Genomic DNA, 22,115 nt, shown 5'->3' on the forward strand with positions numbered 1-22,115 from the left:
AACTGTAACTGCAGCAGTTGCTGTTACCCAGTGCAGTGCAGCAGTTGGAGTTTTTAAGTATTTCCAGCTGCTGAAAGCCACACTGGGTAACTTTCCCATTTCCAACTCCAGCTGATCTAACACTCCCCACCAGTTTGCATGACAGCAAGTTCTCTTTCAATTCAACAGAGCAAATCGTAAAATATAATTTAAAAAATCCTCCCCATGCAAACATCAAAACTTACCAATTTCAAAGGTTGCGCAGAACTGGCTCATTTCTAACAAAAACAGATGGATTTTTTTTTTTTTTTACATAAATGCAAAGCACCAAAGTTAAACACTCCATTTATCAGAGCCAGATCTTAATAACTGCTAGGAAAAGATTTTAAAAGTGGGGAGTTTTACAGAGAAAATTCCTGTTTCCCAAAGAGAAGCACCTCTGTGAGAGCAGCGTGGTGCAGGGTGCTGCACACCACACTGGGAGAAGAAAGCAGAACACGGTGTAGAATTTAAATAGACATTAGGGTGAGCAGTTCTGGAAGAGGAAGGATGGAATTAAGTGTCTGTACTGTTTGCATTTCCTCCTGCCTGTCAAACATTCCCGTCTCTGGCAACAGCAGCAGGGCATCATTTGCAGTTTGGTCTCCAGCCCTGGGTATTGACAGGACTGGGATTGAGTTATTGGAAACATTCCCTTCAGAATGGGAATTGTTATGGCCGGAAAATGTTGAATCGTTTATTGCTACAACAGGGATGCTGTGACCCAACACTGACAGCATTTTTGGGGTCTTTTCACCCATGTGAGTCAGGGATGCAATCTGGGGTTGCTTATCAGGATTTCCTGTTTCTGTGGATGTTTTCTCTGTGCCATGTTGCTTTAAGGGGTAGGGAGGGCACCAGGGGGATCCGAGTTCCCCAGGGTGTCCTGGCCTAACAAACCCTTTGCCCAACAGGGGGGATCTCCCTCTGTTTGAAATAAGCCGAGTCCCAACATGCTCAGAAGGTGAGAATGTAACAAATACAGCAGCATGAGGGGAAGCTACGGACAGGAATATATTAAAAATAGGAGAAAAATACATGGAGAAAGGCACAGTGTTCATACCTGGGTTCTTTAAGTCCAGCTTTGGTGAACGGAGTCCTGCTTACAGTCTCAGCTTGATTGTTTGCTTGTCAGAGGTCACTGCTAATTGATTACTCTGCTCTAATTAGACTTAGTCTGCCCAGGGGGGATCACTCCTGCTGTTGCCCAAAGTTCCATGTTTGGCCTCACCAAGGTGCACCACAAACACAGGCAATATTTCAAGGGGGAATTCTTTATTTCTTTAACAAAAAAGCAGCAAAGCAGTTAAAACCACAGAAGCTCAGCAGATCTGTCTTGACCTATTTGTTATTTCTGATTTTTTCAAAGATCTCAGCTGAGTGAGGAAACCTTCCAGCCCTCTTGGAAGGGGTTGAATTTGGTAGAATTAACTTTTAAGCTGAGGCCCAAGTACACTTTTAAAAGTGCCATCACCCAGAAATATGAACTCAGAAGCCCACTTAGAGGTATTGTAACGTGCACTCCTTCTTTACCATCAGAACAGACTTGGCAAAATCCAACAGCAGCAGAATTCCATCTCTAACAACAGCGTGAAGGAATTCTTTCCTACCATTTATTAATATTTCCAATCTCTTCCCAACACGCTCTGACTCGCCTCTACAGGATCTGCCAGTTTGCAGGAAAGAAGATTCACTTTTAATCCAGTTCTCCAGTTGGGTGACAAAGTAACCTGGAAAAATAATTAAGGATCTTTGTTATCACAGCACCTTGATAGAGATTACTTTCAGATGTCAAGAGCATGTTTGACAGATTTATTTACATCATTTCCTGTATGAGTACACACATACCTGTCACTGCTGAAGTAAAACACTTCCATTTTGTCCTGGAAGTAGGGAAAGAGAGTGGGGAGATGGGAGAGTAAGAAGAGTTTGGCCAAAAAGAACAAGTTTAAAAGTGAAAAACAGCCACTGTTTTAAATTAACATTAAATACTAACTTTGAAATAAATCTTGCTTCGTTCCAAGAGGAGTTGCCATTTCAGTGCAGTCTTCTGGTCTTCTTCCAGCATGAGGAATTCATGGACCTGTTAACAGGACACCACAGAACACTTCAGCAGGTAGTTAAAACATCTCCACAACAGAATGATGATAAAAATAACATCTTACATATTTTTCTGCTTTAACGTGGTGTTTGGTGTGATATATATACCAGGAAAGTCAAATCAACAAGAATAAATTGCAGGGTGTTTGAGAATCGGAGTTAGGGATTTCCAGCCACGTTCTCAGAAAAGCAGAGTTCTGAATTGGATGTTCACTCTTACATTGAACACAATTCTTGTTGACAGCTGCTGATTTCCAACTTTTGCCTTGTCAAACAGCTCTGTGTGTGTCCATCCATCCATCCATCCATCCATCCATGCCATTTTTGTAACTCTTGTACACACACAGAGAACATTTACATATATTTGTAATTCTCATCAGGCTCCACAGCTCAGCTCAGTAAGAACAGCCTGATTCACTCCTTACTGTGCAGCCCAAGGTTTCCTCAGCTACGCAGTCAGACAGGTAGCAGGAACGCAGGGTGCCTGTGTGATCTGTCACATCCACCAGGATGTCAAAGCTGGCAAAGGTGGACTTGCACTGTGGAGAGACATCACTGCAGAAGGTGCAAGTGTTTGACACTTCATTCACGATGAACCGGCAGATTGAGCTGAAAGAAGGAGAGAATTCATGCAGATATGCAATTTATTCTTCCTAAAACATTTTTCTAGACTCAGATTTCCCAAGACACTTTGTCTTTAAAAAAATTTCTCATCTCCTAAACTCATGAGTCTGTCTGAGACAAAGTGGCCTCTTTCTTCTTCACTCTACAACCACAAAGAGCAAGTCCTTCACAGAGCCCGGAGCAGAAACCCACATGGCATCCTCCAGAGGAGTTTTATTTCTTCTCTGGGACTGGACTAAAATATTGCTCCATCTCATGTGGGTCTGGGCAAGAGGGACAAGCAGTTTTTAGCACAAATTCCAAGTGGGCAGTTGCTCACCATCTGTTGCGCAGAACTTTGGACACGTTCTCATCGATGTCCAGGGTGGAAATGTAGCCGTAAATAATTCCATGGAGAGGGTCCAGTTTCCCATCACTCTGGAGAGCTTTTTCTTTCAGCTGTTCTACTGTATAAACATCCACTACAGTCTCCACTACGAGTTTAAAAGACACGTTAAGTGTGTCTGAGCAAAAAATGATTCAGAAGAGCAACAGCAAAATGGATCTTAAGGCAATAAAAAGGAGATTTAAAGTAGCAGAGAAGCCTCCCCCACCCCCCCCCAAAAAAAAAAAAAAGTGAAACAAAAAGGGACTCAGATCAGGAATATATCTCTTATTTAATCTTTGTATCTTCCAAATGGAGTTTTTGACAAAAGCTTTCCCCCTCAATCTTCCATACTTATTCCACACAGAAGGAACACACCAGAGAGGCTGCAGCTGGCACAGGCAGCTGAAGATACTTAATTGATAAAATCAGGGACAGCCTGATAACTACAGTCCAAGCTTTAAATATTCAGCCAGGCTGTACCTGAGTTTTGTTTCTCTGAACACACAGAGCAGGAATTCTTTCAGCTGCACTATGAAATTACATTGTGCAGGTAAATAAAATCAAATATCTGTGTCCATGCTTACAGTTAATGGTTTCATTTGCCAGCTCCTTCGCTGGGTTGGGCAGAACTCCTGCCTGGGCACTCTCTTTGATGAAGCTGAAGAGAACATTTGCTTCTGCTGTTTCTGAAGATGCATTTTTAAAAGTTATTAGTATATGTTGCATGTAAAAATCACAGCATTTTTATATTTTACAAGTTTTTATTCTGGTGGCACCAACACATTGGAATTAGCCAAGATTTGCTTTTCTCTTTTTTATTTTAACTGTTAGTCCTGCATGGAATAAACATATGAAGGAAAATAATATAATTTTAAAAATAAAATAAAAGTAGAAGCCAAAGGCATTGGTCATCACATAGACAAAAAGCAAGGGGTTTTATGAGAAGCAGGCAGAAGAAATCACAGTTCTAATAGATTAATTAATGCATTTTAGCCCAGAATAATTACTAAAACCAAAGAAATGCTTCAGCAGCTCTTACCTGGGTTAGTTGTAATGATGGTTTTGGATATCACAGTTGCAGTCATGCAGTTCCTAAATTTGTCAAAATTGATTCTCACATCTGATGCGAATATAACTGTGCACAAAAACGCCCCCATGTTACTGTAGAATAAATGTCACATTAAGAACTACAGTAAAAACATAAACCAGACTGTTTTACCTGTTTCTTGGGGGATCCAACTCTGTGCCAGCTGGATGGATTCATTATCCCAGCTAAATTAAACAAAAGTGGATGTATCGTAACATTTTTCAAACAGCACTCAAACTGTTTCGTACTAAACTACTAAATAATGTAGTTGTAATCAAAATGGCCAAAGGGGATATGACTCCTTTGTGACACGCATGGCATTGAAATTCCGTGTGCCTATTTTATCCCATGCCAAACAGGAGAAAATAAAGATGGGTTTCAATGCAGGATATACCTGGGGAAATGCTGTATTTCAGCTCTTATCAAAGTCATTTCTAGCTAAAGCAAACCCCAGTTAGAAGAGCTGTTTGTGAGCTGGGCTGTGCTGGGTCAGGCTGATTGCTCAGTTCCCTAGGCCAGATGCTCAGCCACTTCCCAACAATGGGATCTTTGTGACTGGGGATGATGAGACTGGAGTGAGGTCAGACATATCCCTCAAAAATGGTAATTTCATGGTCTCTTGATAAAATCTCATTCAGTTCCTCCCAAATTTGGCTGGCAAGAACATAGCCAAAGCACGGATTTGTTCTGGTGGGTTTTCTCCTTAATCCTTGGAAAAAGATTAAGATATTTCCTTTTTATCTAATATTGCTCTGCCACCTCTTCACTGCTGAGCTCTGAAATACCCTGGCAATGCCCAAGTCCCAGCACTGAAAGAGAACTGTTGGAGGAGCTGCTCCAAATTAACCCTGAGCTGGAGGATTTCACCCCAGAGATGCTTGTCTTGGGTTTGTGGGTACAAATTGTGTTAAACATCCCATGATAAACATCCTTGATGATAACACAGTTCCTAGCTCACAGTGCAGGCCAGGCTGCCTACTTCCCTTGAGGGAACAAAGGTCACTGAAGTCATTTTTTAACCACCAAACAGCAATCCCAAGGCAAGGGAATACCCACACACCCTGGCACATGGAAAAGCCACAAGTTTATTGAACAAATGAACTCTGGGCAAAATGCAAGGGTTCCTCTGTAAACAAGGCACTGTTTACAAGCAGGGATGGGGTAGGTGGAGTCGTGTTTGTAAACAGGCCAGAGTTTGAAAATACAGCCAAAGTCGTATCAAAATGTTTCTGCATTATTTTAGATATTTGAAAACTATTTTAAAACTGTTTCAACCTATTTCCACTCCACTTGCAATTCTGCTTGGCCTTAAACATGGATCATGCTCTTCTGTTTCCTGCCCTCCTGTTTGTGGAAGAAACACAACAGCCTTTGCAGCTGCTTTTAAATGCCATTTCCTGAATTAGCTCAAATGTCCTCATTTTTAAAAAGGAATTATTTGGAACTAAGCTTCATTTTGCCATCCATGAGCCAGCAGGCTGTCAGCAAGCCATAAAACGATGCAAGATATATAAGGCCACTCTAATGACTCTCTTTTTAAAATTCTTTTCAGTGTACATTGCTGCCTCATCTCAGTTGCCTCCTAAATAACAATATATTTAAATTAAAAGACAAGCTTATAGTTAATTAGTGTGTGTTATAGCTGATTTCTTTACCTGTGCTTGAATGAATTTGAGTCTTTTAGAGAATTAAAGAATATTTTACCATACTATTGGGAAAGACCTCTCTGTCTCATCGTACAGCTTTACTTCACACCTCTGTCCTTTTCTTTTGTCTGAAGTCATAAAATACTTTGGCTCCCCAACCTTTAAGAAGAAAGAGAAGTAGTCACTTGTCCTCTACTCAGCGTTTAGGAGAATAAAACTCATAACCTAGAAAATAGAAAGGTTGGAAAAAAGGGGGAGAAACTGTCTAGACTACTAAAAAGAGGATAATTTAATTTTTCCCTTCATTTTCTTGCTAAAAATCTCATCAAAACATGTGTGTGGATATTGTCACTCGGCTGCCAACCTGAGCAAACTGAGCCCTGGCCACTGTGAGGCCCAAAATCCATATTGACACATATTTACAATGAAGTTACTCATGGCAGAGCAGAGAAATTGTCCTCACTTACTGACATTACAGCTGCCAGCACGTTGAGGACTCTCCCATGGAGGCTTTGTCCATTTGCCACGATGTCCCCCAGGGAATAATAATCCTGAGGGTCCTTGACAGGCAGGTGCAGCAGAGACAGGAGTCTGGTGTCTGTGTCGTAGCAAGAAGAGGTTTTGACCACGGAGTGATTTTCACTGAGCAATAATTTGTAGCAACTAGAACAGAACCAATCACATGGATCAGCACTGCACTCACTGATGCTCAACAGTGTGAAATGTTTAATTCATAGGAAAAACCTCATTCCATTTTAGTTTTTCCTAAAGGTACAAAAAAATTCTGGTAGGTTTTACTCAAAGAAGGAGATTTACTCTGTTTAGTAACAAAGAACATTATTGCTTTATGACCATCTATTTATGAAATATATTCTCCTTTGAGATTTGACCAGACATTGCTGAGCACAAGAGGGAAGGTACAGCTACACAAGAAGGAAAACACCAAATATTTCTACCAATTTTCATGTTGCTGGAAATTAGAGCAAGTCTTAACTTTAATCTTTCTAGAAAGAACTACCACGCTATGCTTTAAATTTACCTAGGAGTTACAGGGTTGAATTTTTCTTCTCTTTCTGCTTCCTTTGACTGAATTAAAGGATTTTCAATTGTAACTGAAATAAAACATTGAGAAGTAATGTTAGAAATTGATTATAGATACAATTACAGATATTCTTGTGTGTATGCTCTGCATGCTCACAAGTTTTACCCAAACAACCACGGGCAGCAAAATCTTTCTATTAACTTAAAAAGATAGAAGCACATCCTGTAAATAAATACAGGATTTTTGTTGTGGTTTTATGAGCAATCATAGTCATGGCTATAACTGAGGGAAGACAAACACCGAATAGCTTTACAGCTTATTTTGCATCATTTATAATCACATAATCATTTATAAGACCCCAATATAATGTAAGATTTTACACTGATTAACTGCAGGCCAGATCTGAGCTGCTGCACTCAGTGTGTTTCTGCCTGGTCTTTTTGTTGACATATTTACTGGGCTAGAGTTTAAATCCTTGGAATCTTGCTCCTTTCCTCTTTATACTCAACAGAACCGAACAATTTGTTTCCAATTAGGCTGTTTGCTGAGTCCTCAGAGCAAAACACAGCAAAGCCACCAGCACGCCACTGATTTACATGCAAACAAACGTGGTAGGAATAAAGTCCAACTTACCACAGTCACCAACTCTGAAGCTTTCTGAGAGGGATCTGATGTATTCTTCTCTGCCCCAGGACTGGACATTTATGAAATAAGTTGGGGAATCACGAATGGTAAAACTGAAGGTGTATCTTTCAGTCCCAATGTCTGCAAAAATAAAGAGCACTGTAGCAATTCCTCAGCACAGCTTGATTTCTAACTAGAATATGTGTACAAAAAACTACTATTTTGAGGTTTTCCCTGGATTTTGGCATGAATTTTCTCCCACTAGAGGCCAGCAGGTGGTGCAGGAAACACGGTGGTGTTTGGGAATGGGCTGCAATTCCTCCCTATACTTGTACTTCTCCACCTCGCCCTTAACTTCAGCCTTCTCCCCGAGCTGGAATGGCTCTCCAGGACTGGAGGTGCTCCCTGACAGTGTCTGTACCAACCCTGACTGTAGATTTGTTATTTCAATATACAATTAATGCTGTATTAACAACATATAATTCCCATTTTTTCCCAGATGAAGCTGTTGCTACTCAGGCCAGAAATTACTTGTGTCACTTCTCAAGACAGGTCCTCAACATTCCTGTTTTAAGAGAGAACGAATATGAAGGCACTAGATCCATTCCAGCAGTATTTATGGAAGAGGTGGGTTCATATGGTTCCATCTTCAGAACATGAAGCCCTTCCATGACAGAGTTTTTCCAATTTCTAATTTATATGGTTTAGCCAAACCAATGCTGCTCTTTCATCTTGGTTCTCAAACACACACGATTTTTTTTTTTTTGGTGCATTTTTATTTTATCCATTTTACACTGAGAAATCTGTTTATCATTTAAATATTGATTTTGGTCATCTCTGCCAAATTACACTGTTGAAGGAAATCAAGTAAAAAGAGTTTAAAGAGACTGTACTTTTTCGGTCTGGAAAGCTTCTGACATCTGTTTTCCCAATAACCACCCCGATTACATTCTGAAAAATAAAAAGATTGTAGAGTACAAGTATTAAACCCAGATGTAGATGATGAATTGGATTTCATGGAATTATACTCTGCTGATGATAATAAACATATTTCTGACTGGTAATCATTTTAATCTATTTATTCCACAGTACCGTATGAGCTAAAGAGTAAAACATAAACACACAAGTTTACTTTAGGCAAAAATTGTGACTAATAAAAATATTAAAATAAATACATCTGTTTCTGTTTGTGAAGAAAATGGGAGGACAAAAGTTCACCCCAAACCTTCACAATTTTGGCTGTTCTACAGCAATCTCTCCTCAGGTAGGCAGCAATGTTGTTGTTTCATGCTCTCTGCACAGGTCTCAGATCTCCTCAAATGCTCCACGAAAAGTCTGGGCAGGATTTATTTCACAGTTAAATGTCCAAGGTTTTCCTGGCTGTCGGCACCATGAGCCACACGTGTGCACCCACAGGAGGTTATCCTGGCCTCATCCAAGCAACCTAAATTTCTACAGGTGCCTCTCTCTTGCTGTCTTTCAACTGACTCCAAGGGAGCTGAGGCGAGGAACTTTTCTCTTAATTCAAACCAAAATCAATCTTATTCTGCTTTGCTAAACCTGTATTTATTATGGAAAAACATCCTGTTCTCAATTGTCAAACACAACTACTGGGAGCAAACACACGTGTAGATATCATGTCATATCATATCATATATCATATCATATCCTCGCTGTGTGGTGGGTTGTTATTGTTTTTCAGGTGGTCCTAAAAACTGTGAGAGAAGAGTTTTGCAGTGTTAGTTTGGTATTTAAGAGGTAAGCAAGGAAAGTTAGAGTGGGACAAGGACTGCAAGGAGAGACTGACAGTGCAATACTGCCAGGATCCTTCAAAACATGAAGCATTCCACATCACTTCCATTTCATAGAATCCTGGAATGGTTTAGGTTGGAAGAAGCCTTAAAGCCCATCCAGTCCCACCCCCTGCCATGGGCAGGGACACCTTCCACTGTCCCAGGTTGCTCCAGTCTGGCCTTGGGCACTTCCAGGGATGTGGCAACCACAGCTCCGTCACACATCCCCCTCTCGCAGTACTACTGACTGTCTCATTCCAGCAGAATTCCAGAGCCAGCTAGGAAGGGCGGGGTTACAATTCAGTAACCCACCCAGGATTAATTTTGTACCTATTCACGAAGCAGCGTGACCTGCCTGAGTTCACTGCAACAACATTGACACGTGCTCAAAAATCAGCTCTCCCGTTCCCAGTTTCCTTGGAATCACTAGAGGGAGCACGGGAACTGCCTTAGGCTGCAGGGATGGAAATACTCAGTAAGAGGGCACTTGTGTACAGCAGTGTAATATCCCCCTTTCAGACTAACCGAATACTTTATGTCCACTGCATGTAGTGATTCTGATTAGGATTTTGTTTTTCTGTTTTGGGTTTTGTTTCTTAATTTCAAAAAAAATCTATTGAATCAGAGTGCAACATTCCCTGTATCTCAGCACCAGTCAAAAGAACTGACGTTTAGGATGAGTGCCCACAGAAATTAGGCTGATGTAAATATCCAGTTTCCCAAAGAAATCTGCTCCGGCCCTGCTGAAAATGTGTTCACCTCTGTGTCTCCAACACCAAGCCTGCATGGGGAGCTGGCAGAAGGAAGGGATCTGGCTAGAAACTATTTTGGACTAAGGAAGGGAGAAAAACTTCCAGAGATCATTTCCTTGATCAGCTCATTGTGCAACTGCCCAAGCACTAATTTCCCCAAAAGAGGAGGGGAACACAGCCCCCCCCATGCTGCCTGTTTTGGCAGAGCACTGCTTAAGGCTGCTCAACCAACTCATGAACACACTGCAAGTGTTTACACTTGAATCTCTTTCACTTTTTAAAATAAACAGCAAACGAATAAACCGTGACATTTTCATACTTCAAATTGTGTGTTCAGCTGTTTTAACGTCCTAACACAACACACACTGATCATTCCATCATGAATTACTATTTTATAAAAACACTTTCGTTACCATGTGTTGCTAACTGCAATACTCAAGATTAGCTTTATTTGTAAAATAAAAGCTTTGAACTGGGTTAGTGGATCATTATTTGGGAGGAACTGTTAATGACAGGTTAAATTAGCATTGCTAAAGATCAGTTTGGATCAATATGGCTGTGAGGGGATAGAAAACTTCTCTTAGATCATCCCTTTTCTGTGATTCCTCTTACAATTTTTTAAAGTAAGTGAGAAAAGAAAATTGTGCCATCCCAAATAAAAAGCTGTGGGAATGGGAAAACGCTGTGTTTTCACTCTTTTCAGGAACATCACGACTTCCCTGGGGCAGGGGAGGGGGGATTCTGCCTCTCTGCTCAGGTGAGACCTCACCTGCAGAGATGCCTCCAGCCCTGGGGTCCCAGCACAGGAAGGACATGGAACTGTTGGGGTGAGTCCAGAGGAGGCACCAAAATGATTGGAATGGCTGAAAGAATTGGGATTGCTCATCCTGGAAAAGAGAAGCTTCAGAGTGACCTAATTGTGGCCTTCCAGTGCCTGAAGGAACTGACAAGAAACATAGAGAGAGTCAAGGGATGGAGTGACAGGACGAGGGAGAAGGGCTTCACACAAAGAGAGCAGGGTTAGATGGGCTATTGGGAAGGAATTTTCGGCTGTGAGGGTGGGGAGGCCCTGGCACAGGGTGCCCAGAGAAGCTGTGGCTGCCCCTGGATCCTTGGAAGTGTCCAAGGCCAGGTTGGACAGGGCTTGAAGAAACCTGGGACAGTGGAAGATGTCCCTGCCCATGGCAGAGGGTGGCACTGGATGGACTTCAAGCTCCCTTCTAACCCAAACCATTCTGTGATTCTACAAAAACCTGCTTTTTTATCCCAAAGAAACAGAAACAACCTTGCCATGGAACTGTGAGATTTTTACCCAGTTCAAACACCCTTCAGCAAGAGCTGAGTGTGAATAACCAGGGCTGTGTCATTGGCTCAGAGGCACTGAGCACTCCAGGATCAGGCCCTGTGTTCATAGCGTGCTGTGAGAGGCTGTTGAGGTCACAGATGTGTTGTGGCTGCATAATGCTGACTCTGTAATGTCTTTAATAATGTCTTCACTAATTCAGCATCCATTTAAAGTGCTACAAAGAAGCCTCTGATACATTGAATTGTCCGGTCAATATCTGTGGTTGTGGTACCCACAGGCTGTGGACAACAGCAGCATCAATTTTCATTTTGCTGCTTTGCACACAAAGAAGGGAAGGTCCTTTCTACCCAACAATTGCACTAATGCTATTAGTACCTAAATACACATCAATTACATAATTTTGCAGTAATATAAGACAGTCAGATACAATTTCATCTGGGAACAAAAGGACCATGGCTGTGAGACTTACAGGACGAGCAAGGTTTGGATGCAGATCTGAAAGTGCAACAAAGTCCCGTGCTGAACGAGAATGAGCCATTCTTTATCTGAAACTTGAGGAAACTGACTTAGATTTTGTAAAAATCCAAACAAATCACTTAAGACCATTCACAGCGAGAATAACAAGTTAGTTTTTAACATAAATGTTTTGACCTAATAGCATCTGTTTTCAATAAGAGGCATTTCAAACCATCTGAAGTAGACAGTTCTTTATTGTTTGGATTTGGTGATGGAAGTTATGAATTTTACAGTGACAGCTCTACCTAAGCTTCTCAAATAAAGGCCTGTAATTTTTATTTATTATTCATCATTAAATTACTCCATTAGCACCAGGCTCTGAAAAATATTTACCCTCCTTCTCTCTGGGAAGTCCAACTGAATTTAATGAGGCAGTTCATATATAAAAGGCAATTTATAGGTGAGGAAAGAAAAGTGTTGGGTTGCAAAGCACCTTTAATTGAGGTTTTGGACTTAATATTAAACTACTTTAAAATGTGAGTTTATTCCTTCCTCAAAATAGAAAAGTTCTGGATTTATTAAAGTAAAATTAGTGACAACCAGTTCTTTTCAGGCTGCCAACGTGGCATTTACTGCCCAGCCCTGAGAGCACCCGGGTCCTCTCTACAGATGCCAAAGTGGGGCCATGGGTGCTTTGTTAGACCCTCTGAATGCCTCTTCTTATTTCATGGGTACCTCAGACACATTTAGATACTTAACAAAAAGTTGTCAGATTCTATTTTTTGTTGTAAAAGGAACCATTGCATTGTCCAAATCTTAATAACCTTTAATAGGAGAGAACTGCTGACATTTTTCAGAGGATGCCTGTTCAATCTTTATAACAAAATCCTGAATGGCTTTCACAGTCTTTATACCTGGAACCTCATGTGAGAATTGTTAACCATTTCATCAGGCATTAGGATAAAAATCTGTTGAACTAGAGAACAAATAAGCCTACATTTTAAAGAAAAATAAGCAGTTATCTGAGAACCAAGTGGTTTCTCTAAAAGAGCATTTCAGTCTCACAGAGAGACAGCCCAGGTTTGCCTTACAGAAACTACTGAACAATGGAGTCTCAAACCTGTTCCCATCCCATTAGATGGAAGAATTTATGTTTCGTTTCGTAGGAAGGTCACCTCAGCATCCCTCCAAGGCAGAGTAATATTCTCACCTCAGAAGAAGTTAAATATTGTTAACTGCTGTACCTCACACCAGCTGGGTTGCATCAAAGGAACCAGCACCAGGCACACCTGTATTGGAGGAAGATTAAAATGGTGATTTAGTATTTTAAATGCTCTGGGTTCTGATAGCTGGAGCAGAGCTGCTCTACTCAGGGACCCCTCAGCTCCCTCAGGAGCCCCTCAACCTGCTCAGGTGCTCCTCAACAACCCTTCAGCCCATCACGAGCCCCTCAGCCTTCCTCACACACCTGCCATTCCCCTCAGGTGCCCCCTCACATACCCTCAGCCTTCCTCACACACCTGCCATTCCCCTCAGGTGCCCCCTCACATACCCTCAGCCTTCCTCATACACCTGCCATTCCCCTCAGGTGCCCCCTCACATACCCTCAGCCTTCCTCACACACCTGCCATTCCCCTCAGGTGCCCCCTCACATACCCTCAGCCTTCCTCACACACCTGCCATTCCCCTCAGGTGCCCCCTCACATACCCTTCAACCTCCTCCTGGACTCTTCAGCCCCTCAGGTGCCCCTCCAGCCCTTCACAGACCCTCCAGACGCGAAGGAGACAAAATGGCGCCGGCGCAATGGCGGGAAAAGGGCTTCCCGCCTGCTCCTCCCTCAGGGCCAGCACGGGCTGAGGGGAGACCTTCTCCCATCCCAACACATTCAGTGGGGTCTCCAGCAGGCCTGGAGTCCCTGGGCTTGAAGAGGTAACAACAGGGTTAGATGGGGTATTGGGAAGGAATTTTTGGCTGTGAGGGTGGGGAGGCCCTGGCACAGGGTGCCCAGAGAAGCTGTGGCTGTCCCTGGATCCCTGGAAGTGTCCAAGGCCGGGCTGGACAGGGCTTGGAGCATCCTGGGATAGTGGAAGGTGTTGGGGTGGGACTGGATGGGCTTTAAGGTCCCTCCCAAGCCAAACCACCCTGGGATTCCATGACTTACCAGATCAGGAATTTAAAGTCGGATTCATTCTACAAGTATAAATGCACAACACACCAGTGAGACAAAACAAATTTCAGAAATCTCTGGAGAAACCATTCCCTACTTCCTTTTTTTTATGGTTAACTATATGGGAAAAAAAAGTTGCAGCCTGTATTTTACAAATTTATCAAAATTTCTGGTTTAAAATATTATTTGTATTGATTTGCACCCAATACTCCTATATTTTCAGGCTCTGCAGAAGGCTGGCTTGAGCCATTTTCTCCATTTATATTGGAAATAAAATTATATTTTATAAAATCAATACCCTTCACTTCTGCGTCATAAAAAACTTTGCTCCTGATGAGTAATTTTATAACCCCAAGGTCGCAGCTATTGGAAGTTTTTAGCATAGCCTGACAAATTCTCTGTGTTGACTCTGTATTACAGGATCTTTCATTTCTTCAATTAAACAGCTGAAAATGGATCCCACCTGTGCTCTTGTATTTATTGTGTCACAAAAGTCCATGATAATTATCCCGTGCTGATGACGGGATGCCAGGGAACCGACAGCCTGGGTGGGGGCGGTTTTTTTAGGTCACCTTTTATACAGTATGGTCCATGGATCTAACTTTATTTCATAGGTTTGAATCTCCACTTAACAGAATACGGCATTTTTTTCTGCCAGTTCTGTTGTTTTCGTTATCTCAAGCTAATGAACAAGCAGAAGATAATGAGGCTGGTGATGGGATCCTAATCAAATGGGAAGGAGAACTTGGACACTGGCTGGGAGATGCTGGCGAAGGTACAAGTCTCATTCTTACAGCGATGACTGCAATGCGAAACAGGAAAAAAAATCCCTGAAATGAGACCTGTGGGGTGTCCACTGCTGCTGAAGGTAACAAATCAGGGTCACAGGTCAGGGTGTTGGAGGAGCTGAGCTGGCACTGTATCTCAGCAAGGTTTTGGTGGGACACAAGCACCTGCTGCAGTGGAGCCTTGCAGAAGCCACCAGGATCTTGTGCTGCTGCCCAGCATGGGCAGGTCACCACTTCCAGTGGGTTTTGTCCAGGTGGAGCTGCTTTTCTCCCACAGGCACAAAGGGCAGGTGAAACCTGACGCTGCCGTGTCCCCTCCAGGCCTTTATTCCATTTCAAAGCCACCAGAACAAGGGTGCTGTTGTGCCTCTCCTCGGCTCCCCCGTAGTAATCACCGGGTGGGTTTGCTTTGTGGTCTGCTTCCACTCCTATTTTCAATGTACATTTGGGGGAAGAAAAGCTGCTTTTTACTTTCCCAGGATAGCTCCTGCTGGGAAGACGTTATCAGGGCCATCGTGACAGGATGCACAAAGGCAGGGGACAAAGTGGGACTGGGATTCTTTCCCTCTGAGATGTCTGATTAGATGCTGAATTTCTGACTTGCAGACACTGAGCCAAGGACACATTTGATGGACGTGCCTGTCTCAGGTGACACTGAGAATTCTGCCACTCATACAGCACATGGCACCTCAGGGGACAGTCGGGGACTCGGACTCCTGTGGTTGCTGCAAAAAAATAACACCTTTTTTGGTGCTTATAACAAACAAATGTCTAACCTGCCTTTATCCCTCTGATTTACAATACCAGCTGATTCTCCCAGTTAGGAATTTTTAATACAAACACTGGAGAGCATCTGCAAAAACAAGTGTTACTCAACTTGTATCCAGCTTTACTCAAGCTTTCCTCCTCGGCTGACCTCAAAGTGGTCTCAAAAAGAAATCAGCATCATTATCTCCCATTGACAACTGGGAAAACGGGGGCAAGAGAAAGGCCAGAAGCAGTTTCCTACGGTCCGTGTGCCACACAGAACCTGCTGCCCACTCCAGCACCAGTCCCCATGGGAGAGCAGCAGTGTTAATGCAGAGTTTTTCTGATCTAGTGCTCGATCCCTGAAAGCTCCAAGTGATTTTAACTCTCCAGCACTTCAGCGGCACTTAGCACTCTGCCGATTCAACCTGTGATTGGCAGAGCCTTCCCATACACTGCTGCAAATAGCCCGGTCCCTGCTAATTAGGCCTTCATGAATAGATTTATTTAAATTACACTCATTGGCATGGTCAAGGAGTGCAAATGCCATTTCGTAATTCACTTTAGCAGTTTGTGACCATCAGTACACCTTTGCATTCAGGGGAAGAAGTCCAGCACTAGCAGGGACATTTCAGAAATCATTTCCAAAACCAGAGCAATATAAAAATATTTGCTCTGTACATTTTCTGCTGCCCGCAGCATTTACTGAGAGGGCTCATTGAATATTTATACATCCTTAGACCCAAAGAACTGTAAAATGGAGAGGGCAGACGTGTAATTTTATGTAATTGGCTTGACTGAATGCATTAAGCAGCAAATTATTAAAGGTACTCAGTGTTCAGTGGTTTTGGCTGATACCTGAACTGGCGGAGCCTCGGGAGCGCTGATGGAGTTAACGATGGACATCTTCAGCAGCAACAATGCAGGTGCTGATGCAGCCAACAGGTGCTCAGCGTGTTCAGGGATATTTAATCTAAATTTCTCCCCATCACCCCAGCGAGTCTTTGTTCAGCTCTCACTCCACCCTGGTTCTCCCCATCCTGGTCCCCAGCACTGGAACCATCCCAGTGTTGTTTCGGTGGGATTTCCTCACTCCGAGCAGCGCCACGACCACCTGCAGCATGGAAAAACAAAAATCCAGAGCTTTGTTGTAAAGTTAACATGACCCATGTCTGGTTCCCACCTAATCTGGGCTAATTCTGCCTTCTCTGGGCTGGGGCAGATGCCAAGACCTGAGGCTGGTGCATGCACGTGGCAGCAGCACGAGCCTGCAGGGAGCTCAGACCACAACACGGGTGTGAGCAAACAGGACCATGTGCCAAGGGCTCTGCTGGGGATGCCAACAGCTCTCTCTGCACAAGAAAAGCTCCATTGCTGGCAAAGACCAAAAAAAGGGCTTTTTTTAAGGTGTAAATCTCTGTGGGCCATGTAGCTGCTCGTCCCACGGGCAGGGAGGGAATGGCATCCGCAAGGCTGGAGCCTGGCACGGCATTGCTCCTCTCCCTCCAAGGCAGTGTCTGGGTGCCTGTTCATCAGCAGGCTCAGTTCCTCGTGATTCCATCACTAATGAATCCCTTCTGCAGCAGTGGTGGAGCATGAACATCACGCGACAGACACAGCACAACCCGGAGAGGGACACGAGCCATTGGCACCAACCCCCCCACCAAAATCAGCTCCCCTCAGGTGCCAGGGCAGAGTTACAGCACAATAGAAACACCACAGCTGAAATCTAAGCTCTTCTGGATCATCACTAAGTAGTTATTTTATTTTCAGTGAATAATTAGCAAAGAAACTTATCCCAGAACTAACCATTCTCTATAATTTTTGTACCAAAAAGGCAGAATAAAATGCCCATATAGGAATTCACTGCTTGAAAACAGTGACACAAGGCTTTTTTCTTCAATTTTCTCACTGTTTTGAAGCTCAGACTTTGACCAAGATTTAAAGCTCTCAGTCTGCTGTTTAACTTGCCTAAGACTACAAAAATTCAAAACGCTTCTTTTTAGAGCCTTCAGGCTATAGAGAATAACTTTTCCTGCACATAGTTCCAAAATAATGTGAGCTCAGTGAAATGACTTGGATTTTCATCACTTTCTCCAAGACCAGAATTTCCTCCTCCCTCTCTGAGCAAACAAGTGATGAATATTTTCCAGCAAAACATCATGAATTAAAACATACAACAATTAAAAATAGTTTTAGTGACAGCTCCGTGACACAGAAGAAGAATGCATTGAGGGGGGAAGAAAAGAAGATATTTAGCATTGTTGGCTGCTATTCAGACACTTCCAGCCATTCAAATCCATGAAACCAAATCCAGATTATATCTGGATTTCAGTTTGAGACACACGATAATGAGCAATACCAATTAGGGGACATGGGATGAGCATCTCCCAGTGACAATACTGGGAAAAACCCTTCTAACCTCCAGTTTCCAACCAAGTCTAAAGCTTGATCCTTGTATGTGCAGTTCATAAGGAGGAAAACTTGGGTATAATTCCCAAAGACATATGGAGGGGGCTGTAAAAGAAAACTGGGATCATAGAGTAATTTGGATTTTTCCCTCACCACAGAATTCAGTGAAGGAAGCACCAGAGAAATCCAAAGGACCCATCCAAGCTAAACTTTCCAGCACAAGTCCACCTTTGATCTCCTGGCTGAGCATTTGGCCCTGGCCTGGCAGTGGCAAGGCTCCCACTGCCTCCGAGAGCCAGGACTGCATCCAGCCCTTCCGAGGGAATCGTGTGTCAACATTTCCACAGCCCTCCTGGCTGCCTGTCAGGCAGCTCGTTAGAAAACTCCTGCAGACCCACACTGACATTTGGAGGGTTTATCCATTAGAAAAACAAAACCTCCCCTCAAAGCCTGTTCAAAGTGCAAAGGTACGAGACTTGATCAAAACAGGACTGGATCACGAAATTCTCCCTTAAGAAATGAACACTAGAGGTCAATCTAACAACTTGTCCCGGAAATATATATCCCTGGAATAAAATATTACAGACTTCTGCATGCTGTACAGCTCTAACTACCTCCAGACCCACTGGCTTGGCCCCGTGCTTCAGATCTGACAAGGGTTTCTTCTGTTCTTTTGGGTTTGCTCTTGTCTTGCTCTCCATTAGTGTTTCCCTTCTGGAGCTCTCCCGTATGGTCGCTGTCTCGAGTCATGGCACTCCCTGATGCACTTAACTCCCTGTTTATGAAAGCAAAGGGAGGATTGGCACTTGTGTAAGGAGGCTGGAGGCCAAATGTGTCCCTGATGGAGCTCTGTGCAGCTCGAGTTTGATTGAGGATCAGGGCAGGAGCAGAGGAGCAGCTGTCACCTTGCAGGTGAAAAACCCTCCAGCTCAGGATCTCATGGATAAATATGGAATGGTTCGGGTTGAAGGGAATCTTAAAGCTCATCCAGTCCCACCCCTGCCGTGGGGAGGAACACCTTCCACTATCCCAGGCTGCTCCAAGCCCTGTCCATCTGGCCTTGGACACTTCCAGGGATGGGCAGCCACAAATGCATGGTTTCAAAGAGGCAACAGGGAACTGGGCTGGGATGCAAGGGATGGGTTAGGGAGTTCCAGACCTCAAGTCTGATTCCCTTCCAGTGCATCTCCCATCTAACAGCAGTGGAATGACTTCATTCCTGCACCTCATGCTTCCTCATCTCTTGCACTCAGGTTCTGAAGCACCTTGAGACTGCAAACTTCCACAGACTATTTATGCTTAAAATCAGTTTTGGTTGGGCTTTTTTTACTTTATTGTTCTGAAATGCCCAGTATTCCGATTCCATTGAGTTTCTTCCTCCTCCTTCCCTGCTCTTATCACCAGAAATAAGACACAGACCTGCTAGCCTGTTTCAGCCTCCCCATTGCCACCTTCCTCAGCAAATCCCGAATTCCATCCACAAACGTCTTGCCTCAGCACAGGAGGCTGCCTCCACTGGGAAAGCCAAGGGTGATCCAAGGCACAGAAGTCAGGTCAGACAAAAGCTCAGACCCAGCAGAGAGCGTGTTTAAGACAGGGGGAGTCACTCGTGTGCTGCCCCCTGAGCTCATGTGCGAGTGCTCTGCTGAAGTGGGGCCAAATCGCGGCTCTTTCTGCCTGCAGCCGGATACTGTAGCACCGAGTAACGCCGAGGAGTAACATTTATTCACACACAGGGGCTCTGTGCTGCGGGGCTGCCAAGCCCCGGCCCCGGCTGAGCTTTTCGTGAGCGAGCAGCCAGAGCAGAGCTCCATATGGCAGTGCCGGCTCCTCACTCAGCAGCTCTCCTGCTGCCAGCTCCTCACTGCAAATGGCCCAGCGCAGCAGAAATGCTCCAGCTCCACCTTCGTGTTACAATTACCTTTCAAAACCTGCCAGATGAATTCCTTAAAATTCTTCCAGGGAGTTTCTTGCTGCCTGGATGACCCCGGCGGTTCTGGCTGTGGCCAGCGATGCTCCCCTGGGGCAGCACCCAAGTCATTCCCAGGTAGAAGTTTCTCCCAGGGCATGTCCAAAGGGTGTCCAACCTTAGTGCCCAGCTCTTCAGAGCCCAGGCACATCCAGAAGATGCCACAGAGGTGATGGAAATGCCTCATTTTCAAGCAACTTGGCCCTAACACAGAGCTGAAGCTAGTGTAGGGATGCATCTCTAAGCCTTTCCCAGATGATGCAGGCACAGGAGAGATCTAGGGGAGGTGTGAGCATGGTTGGGCCAGCTGTGTGCCACTGGTTCTCTTCAAGGCATAAAAACTGGGCAGAGCAGAACAGGAAACCTCCATTTTTGGGGCACTTGATACCTCGTCTTGGCAGTTTTTTGTCTATTAAAACGCACAAGATGCAATCCCTTGACCACAAGAGCTTCCCTTCCCAGTACCAACATTCATCCCCATCCACCTGGGAGGTGGTTCCCCCAAAGGCTGACTGCCCAGAGGCTCTTCCCAAGGACCAACAGCAGCAGCCCTCAATGCCATCACCTGATGGCTCTGGGCATATGGCAAAGCCAGCAGTGACACCAGAGGGGTGAAAGCCACAGCAGAACCTCAAGTGATGTGGTCTTAACCCAGGCAGGACCAGACTCAATCCCAGGTTAGCAGGGAGCCCACTTTTGGTTTATGGAGCCATTTCAGCCTCAGCCCCACCATGGCACGTGCAGTTCCTGCCAAATCAGTATCTGCGTCTTCTCGGTAAATAATTGTGTCGGAGGAACGTTAATGGGGCACAGTGCTCGTGGTGTCAAGGCTTTTTTTTTTTTTTTTTTTGTCAACGAAGCAAAATCATTCATTTTCCACCCCCTTCCCCCCCGGCAGCCTTCCCAAATGCACAAAATGGGCTCCAGACCCACCTCCTACAAGGAAATGAGAACCAGCCCCAGAGGATCACCCAGCAAGAAGCCTCTGTTCGGAGATCTGACGCCTCTTCAAAGCCAGGGGAGCAAATGTGCTCCTACCTCTGCTGATTTATGAGGAACGGCTGCGTCACCGATGCAGGGGAAACGCTTAAACGCTACCAGAGGGAAGGGAACGGAGCCCTGGCTGCCTGCTCTGAATAACCCCACTCTTCAGGAGAGTTTGTTTTCATCTATTTAGATCTATAGTGCATTTTAAAGGAAAACAATCAACCTGGAGACTGCAGCACATGCTGCTGGATGCTTCCCTCACTAGGAAAACAAACACCAGGGTGGCACTGCTGATGGCAGGCAGGATGTGCCAAGGAGGGCTCTTGAATGGCTCGTGGCACCAGCCAGCCTGGGACTGTGTCCCCACACACGAGGGGATGTGGGGAAAGCAGGTGGCTTCCCCGTGCTGGTGGGAAACAGCCAATATCCCCTCAGCTGGAGGCAGGAGCAAAGCCAGAGGCAGCGGCACCCCAGGAAAGGCAGGAGCAAGGTTTAAGTGAGGGGCGCAGCCCAGGGGTGTTTTTTCCTTCGTTTCTGTGTTGAAAAATTCTGGGTGTAAATCGTTCTATGTGTTTGATTTTAATTTCTGCTGCTGCCCCACTGTTATTTATGCTCTTGAAATATAACAGCAGGCACACGTAGAGTGTGGTGTTCATGAAATACAGCCCGCTGCCCAGAGTGTTTATCGACCAGTGCAGTAAATAATTCCAACAAGCACCACTCATCCAAGAGAGCAGAGACATGGATGAAGGCTGCCCATCTGCCAGGGCCCTTCCAGGGCTGCCAGCACTGCACAGGGCAGCCAGATCTGCTCCAGAAATGCTCTTTTCCATCTCAAATGAAGCCAAGAAAGCCAAGTGCAGCTCCCAAGTGGGTCCTGGTGGCAGCTGTGCCCTGGGCTGGCAGGATGGCCAGTGCTTCAGGGACATCCCTGGGGACATTGGAGGCAGCCCTGTGCCCGCCATGGGATTCTCCTAGTTAATGCCAGGAGTTTAGCAGAAAGCAACTGCTCGACTGCATCCAAGCTGAAGCAGAGGCACCCAAGGGGCACAGACACACCAGCAGCTGGATCCCCACAGCACTGTCAGCGCTCCAGGACAGCCAGGAGGTCACTGCTTGAAATAAAAGCTCTCTGCAAAGACCTGATTTGGTTTGATGGTTGAGGAGAAGGCAGCAGTAACAGCCCTGTACATACTGTCACTCAATTAGCATAGGTAATGTGTGTGGAA

At 44.5% G+C, this 22,115-nt stretch overlaps 1 protein-coding gene across 4 annotated transcripts; it reads right to left on the reverse strand.

Moving 5' to 3' along the window:
- Nucleotides 1-1,276: 1,276 nt before the first annotated feature.
- Nucleotides 1,277-13,246, reverse strand: MEIOB (meiosis specific with OB-fold). 4 transcript variants are annotated; one of them, XM_032126281.1, is made up of 14 exons: nucleotides 11,829-13,245; nucleotides 8,402-8,459; nucleotides 7,518-7,649; nucleotides 6,882-6,954; nucleotides 6,310-6,505; nucleotides 5,901-6,001; nucleotides 4,329-4,381; nucleotides 4,149-4,244; nucleotides 3,694-3,795; nucleotides 3,062-3,215; nucleotides 2,544-2,727; nucleotides 2,015-2,101; nucleotides 1,867-1,901; nucleotides 1,277-1,748 (listed from the first exon to the last, which is right to left on the reverse strand). In XM_032126281.1, the coding sequence occupies exons 1-14, from the start codon at nucleotides 11,895-11,897 to the stop codon at nucleotides 1,715-1,717; spliced, it is 1,374 nt and encodes a 457-aa protein (XP_031982172.1). In that variant the 5' UTR covers nucleotides 11,898-13,245; the 3' UTR covers nucleotides 1,277-1,714. The 4 variants fall into 4 exon arrangements, with proteins under 4 accessions (XP_031982172.1, XP_031982169.1, XP_031982173.1 ...); XM_032126278.1 differs by lacking the exon at nucleotides 1,867-1,901 and having other exon boundaries at nucleotides 11,829-13,240; XM_032126280.1 differs by having other exon boundaries at nucleotides 1,658-1,901; nucleotides 11,829-13,246.
- Nucleotides 13,247-22,115: the final 8,869 nt, after the last annotated feature.

The sequence above is a fragment of the Corvus moneduloides genome, chromosome 16, assembly GCF_009650955.1.
Source record: "Corvus moneduloides isolate bCorMon1 chromosome 16, bCorMon1.pri, whole genome shotgun sequence".
NCBI lineage: Eukaryota > Metazoa > Chordata > Aves > Passeriformes > Corvidae > Corvus > Corvus moneduloides.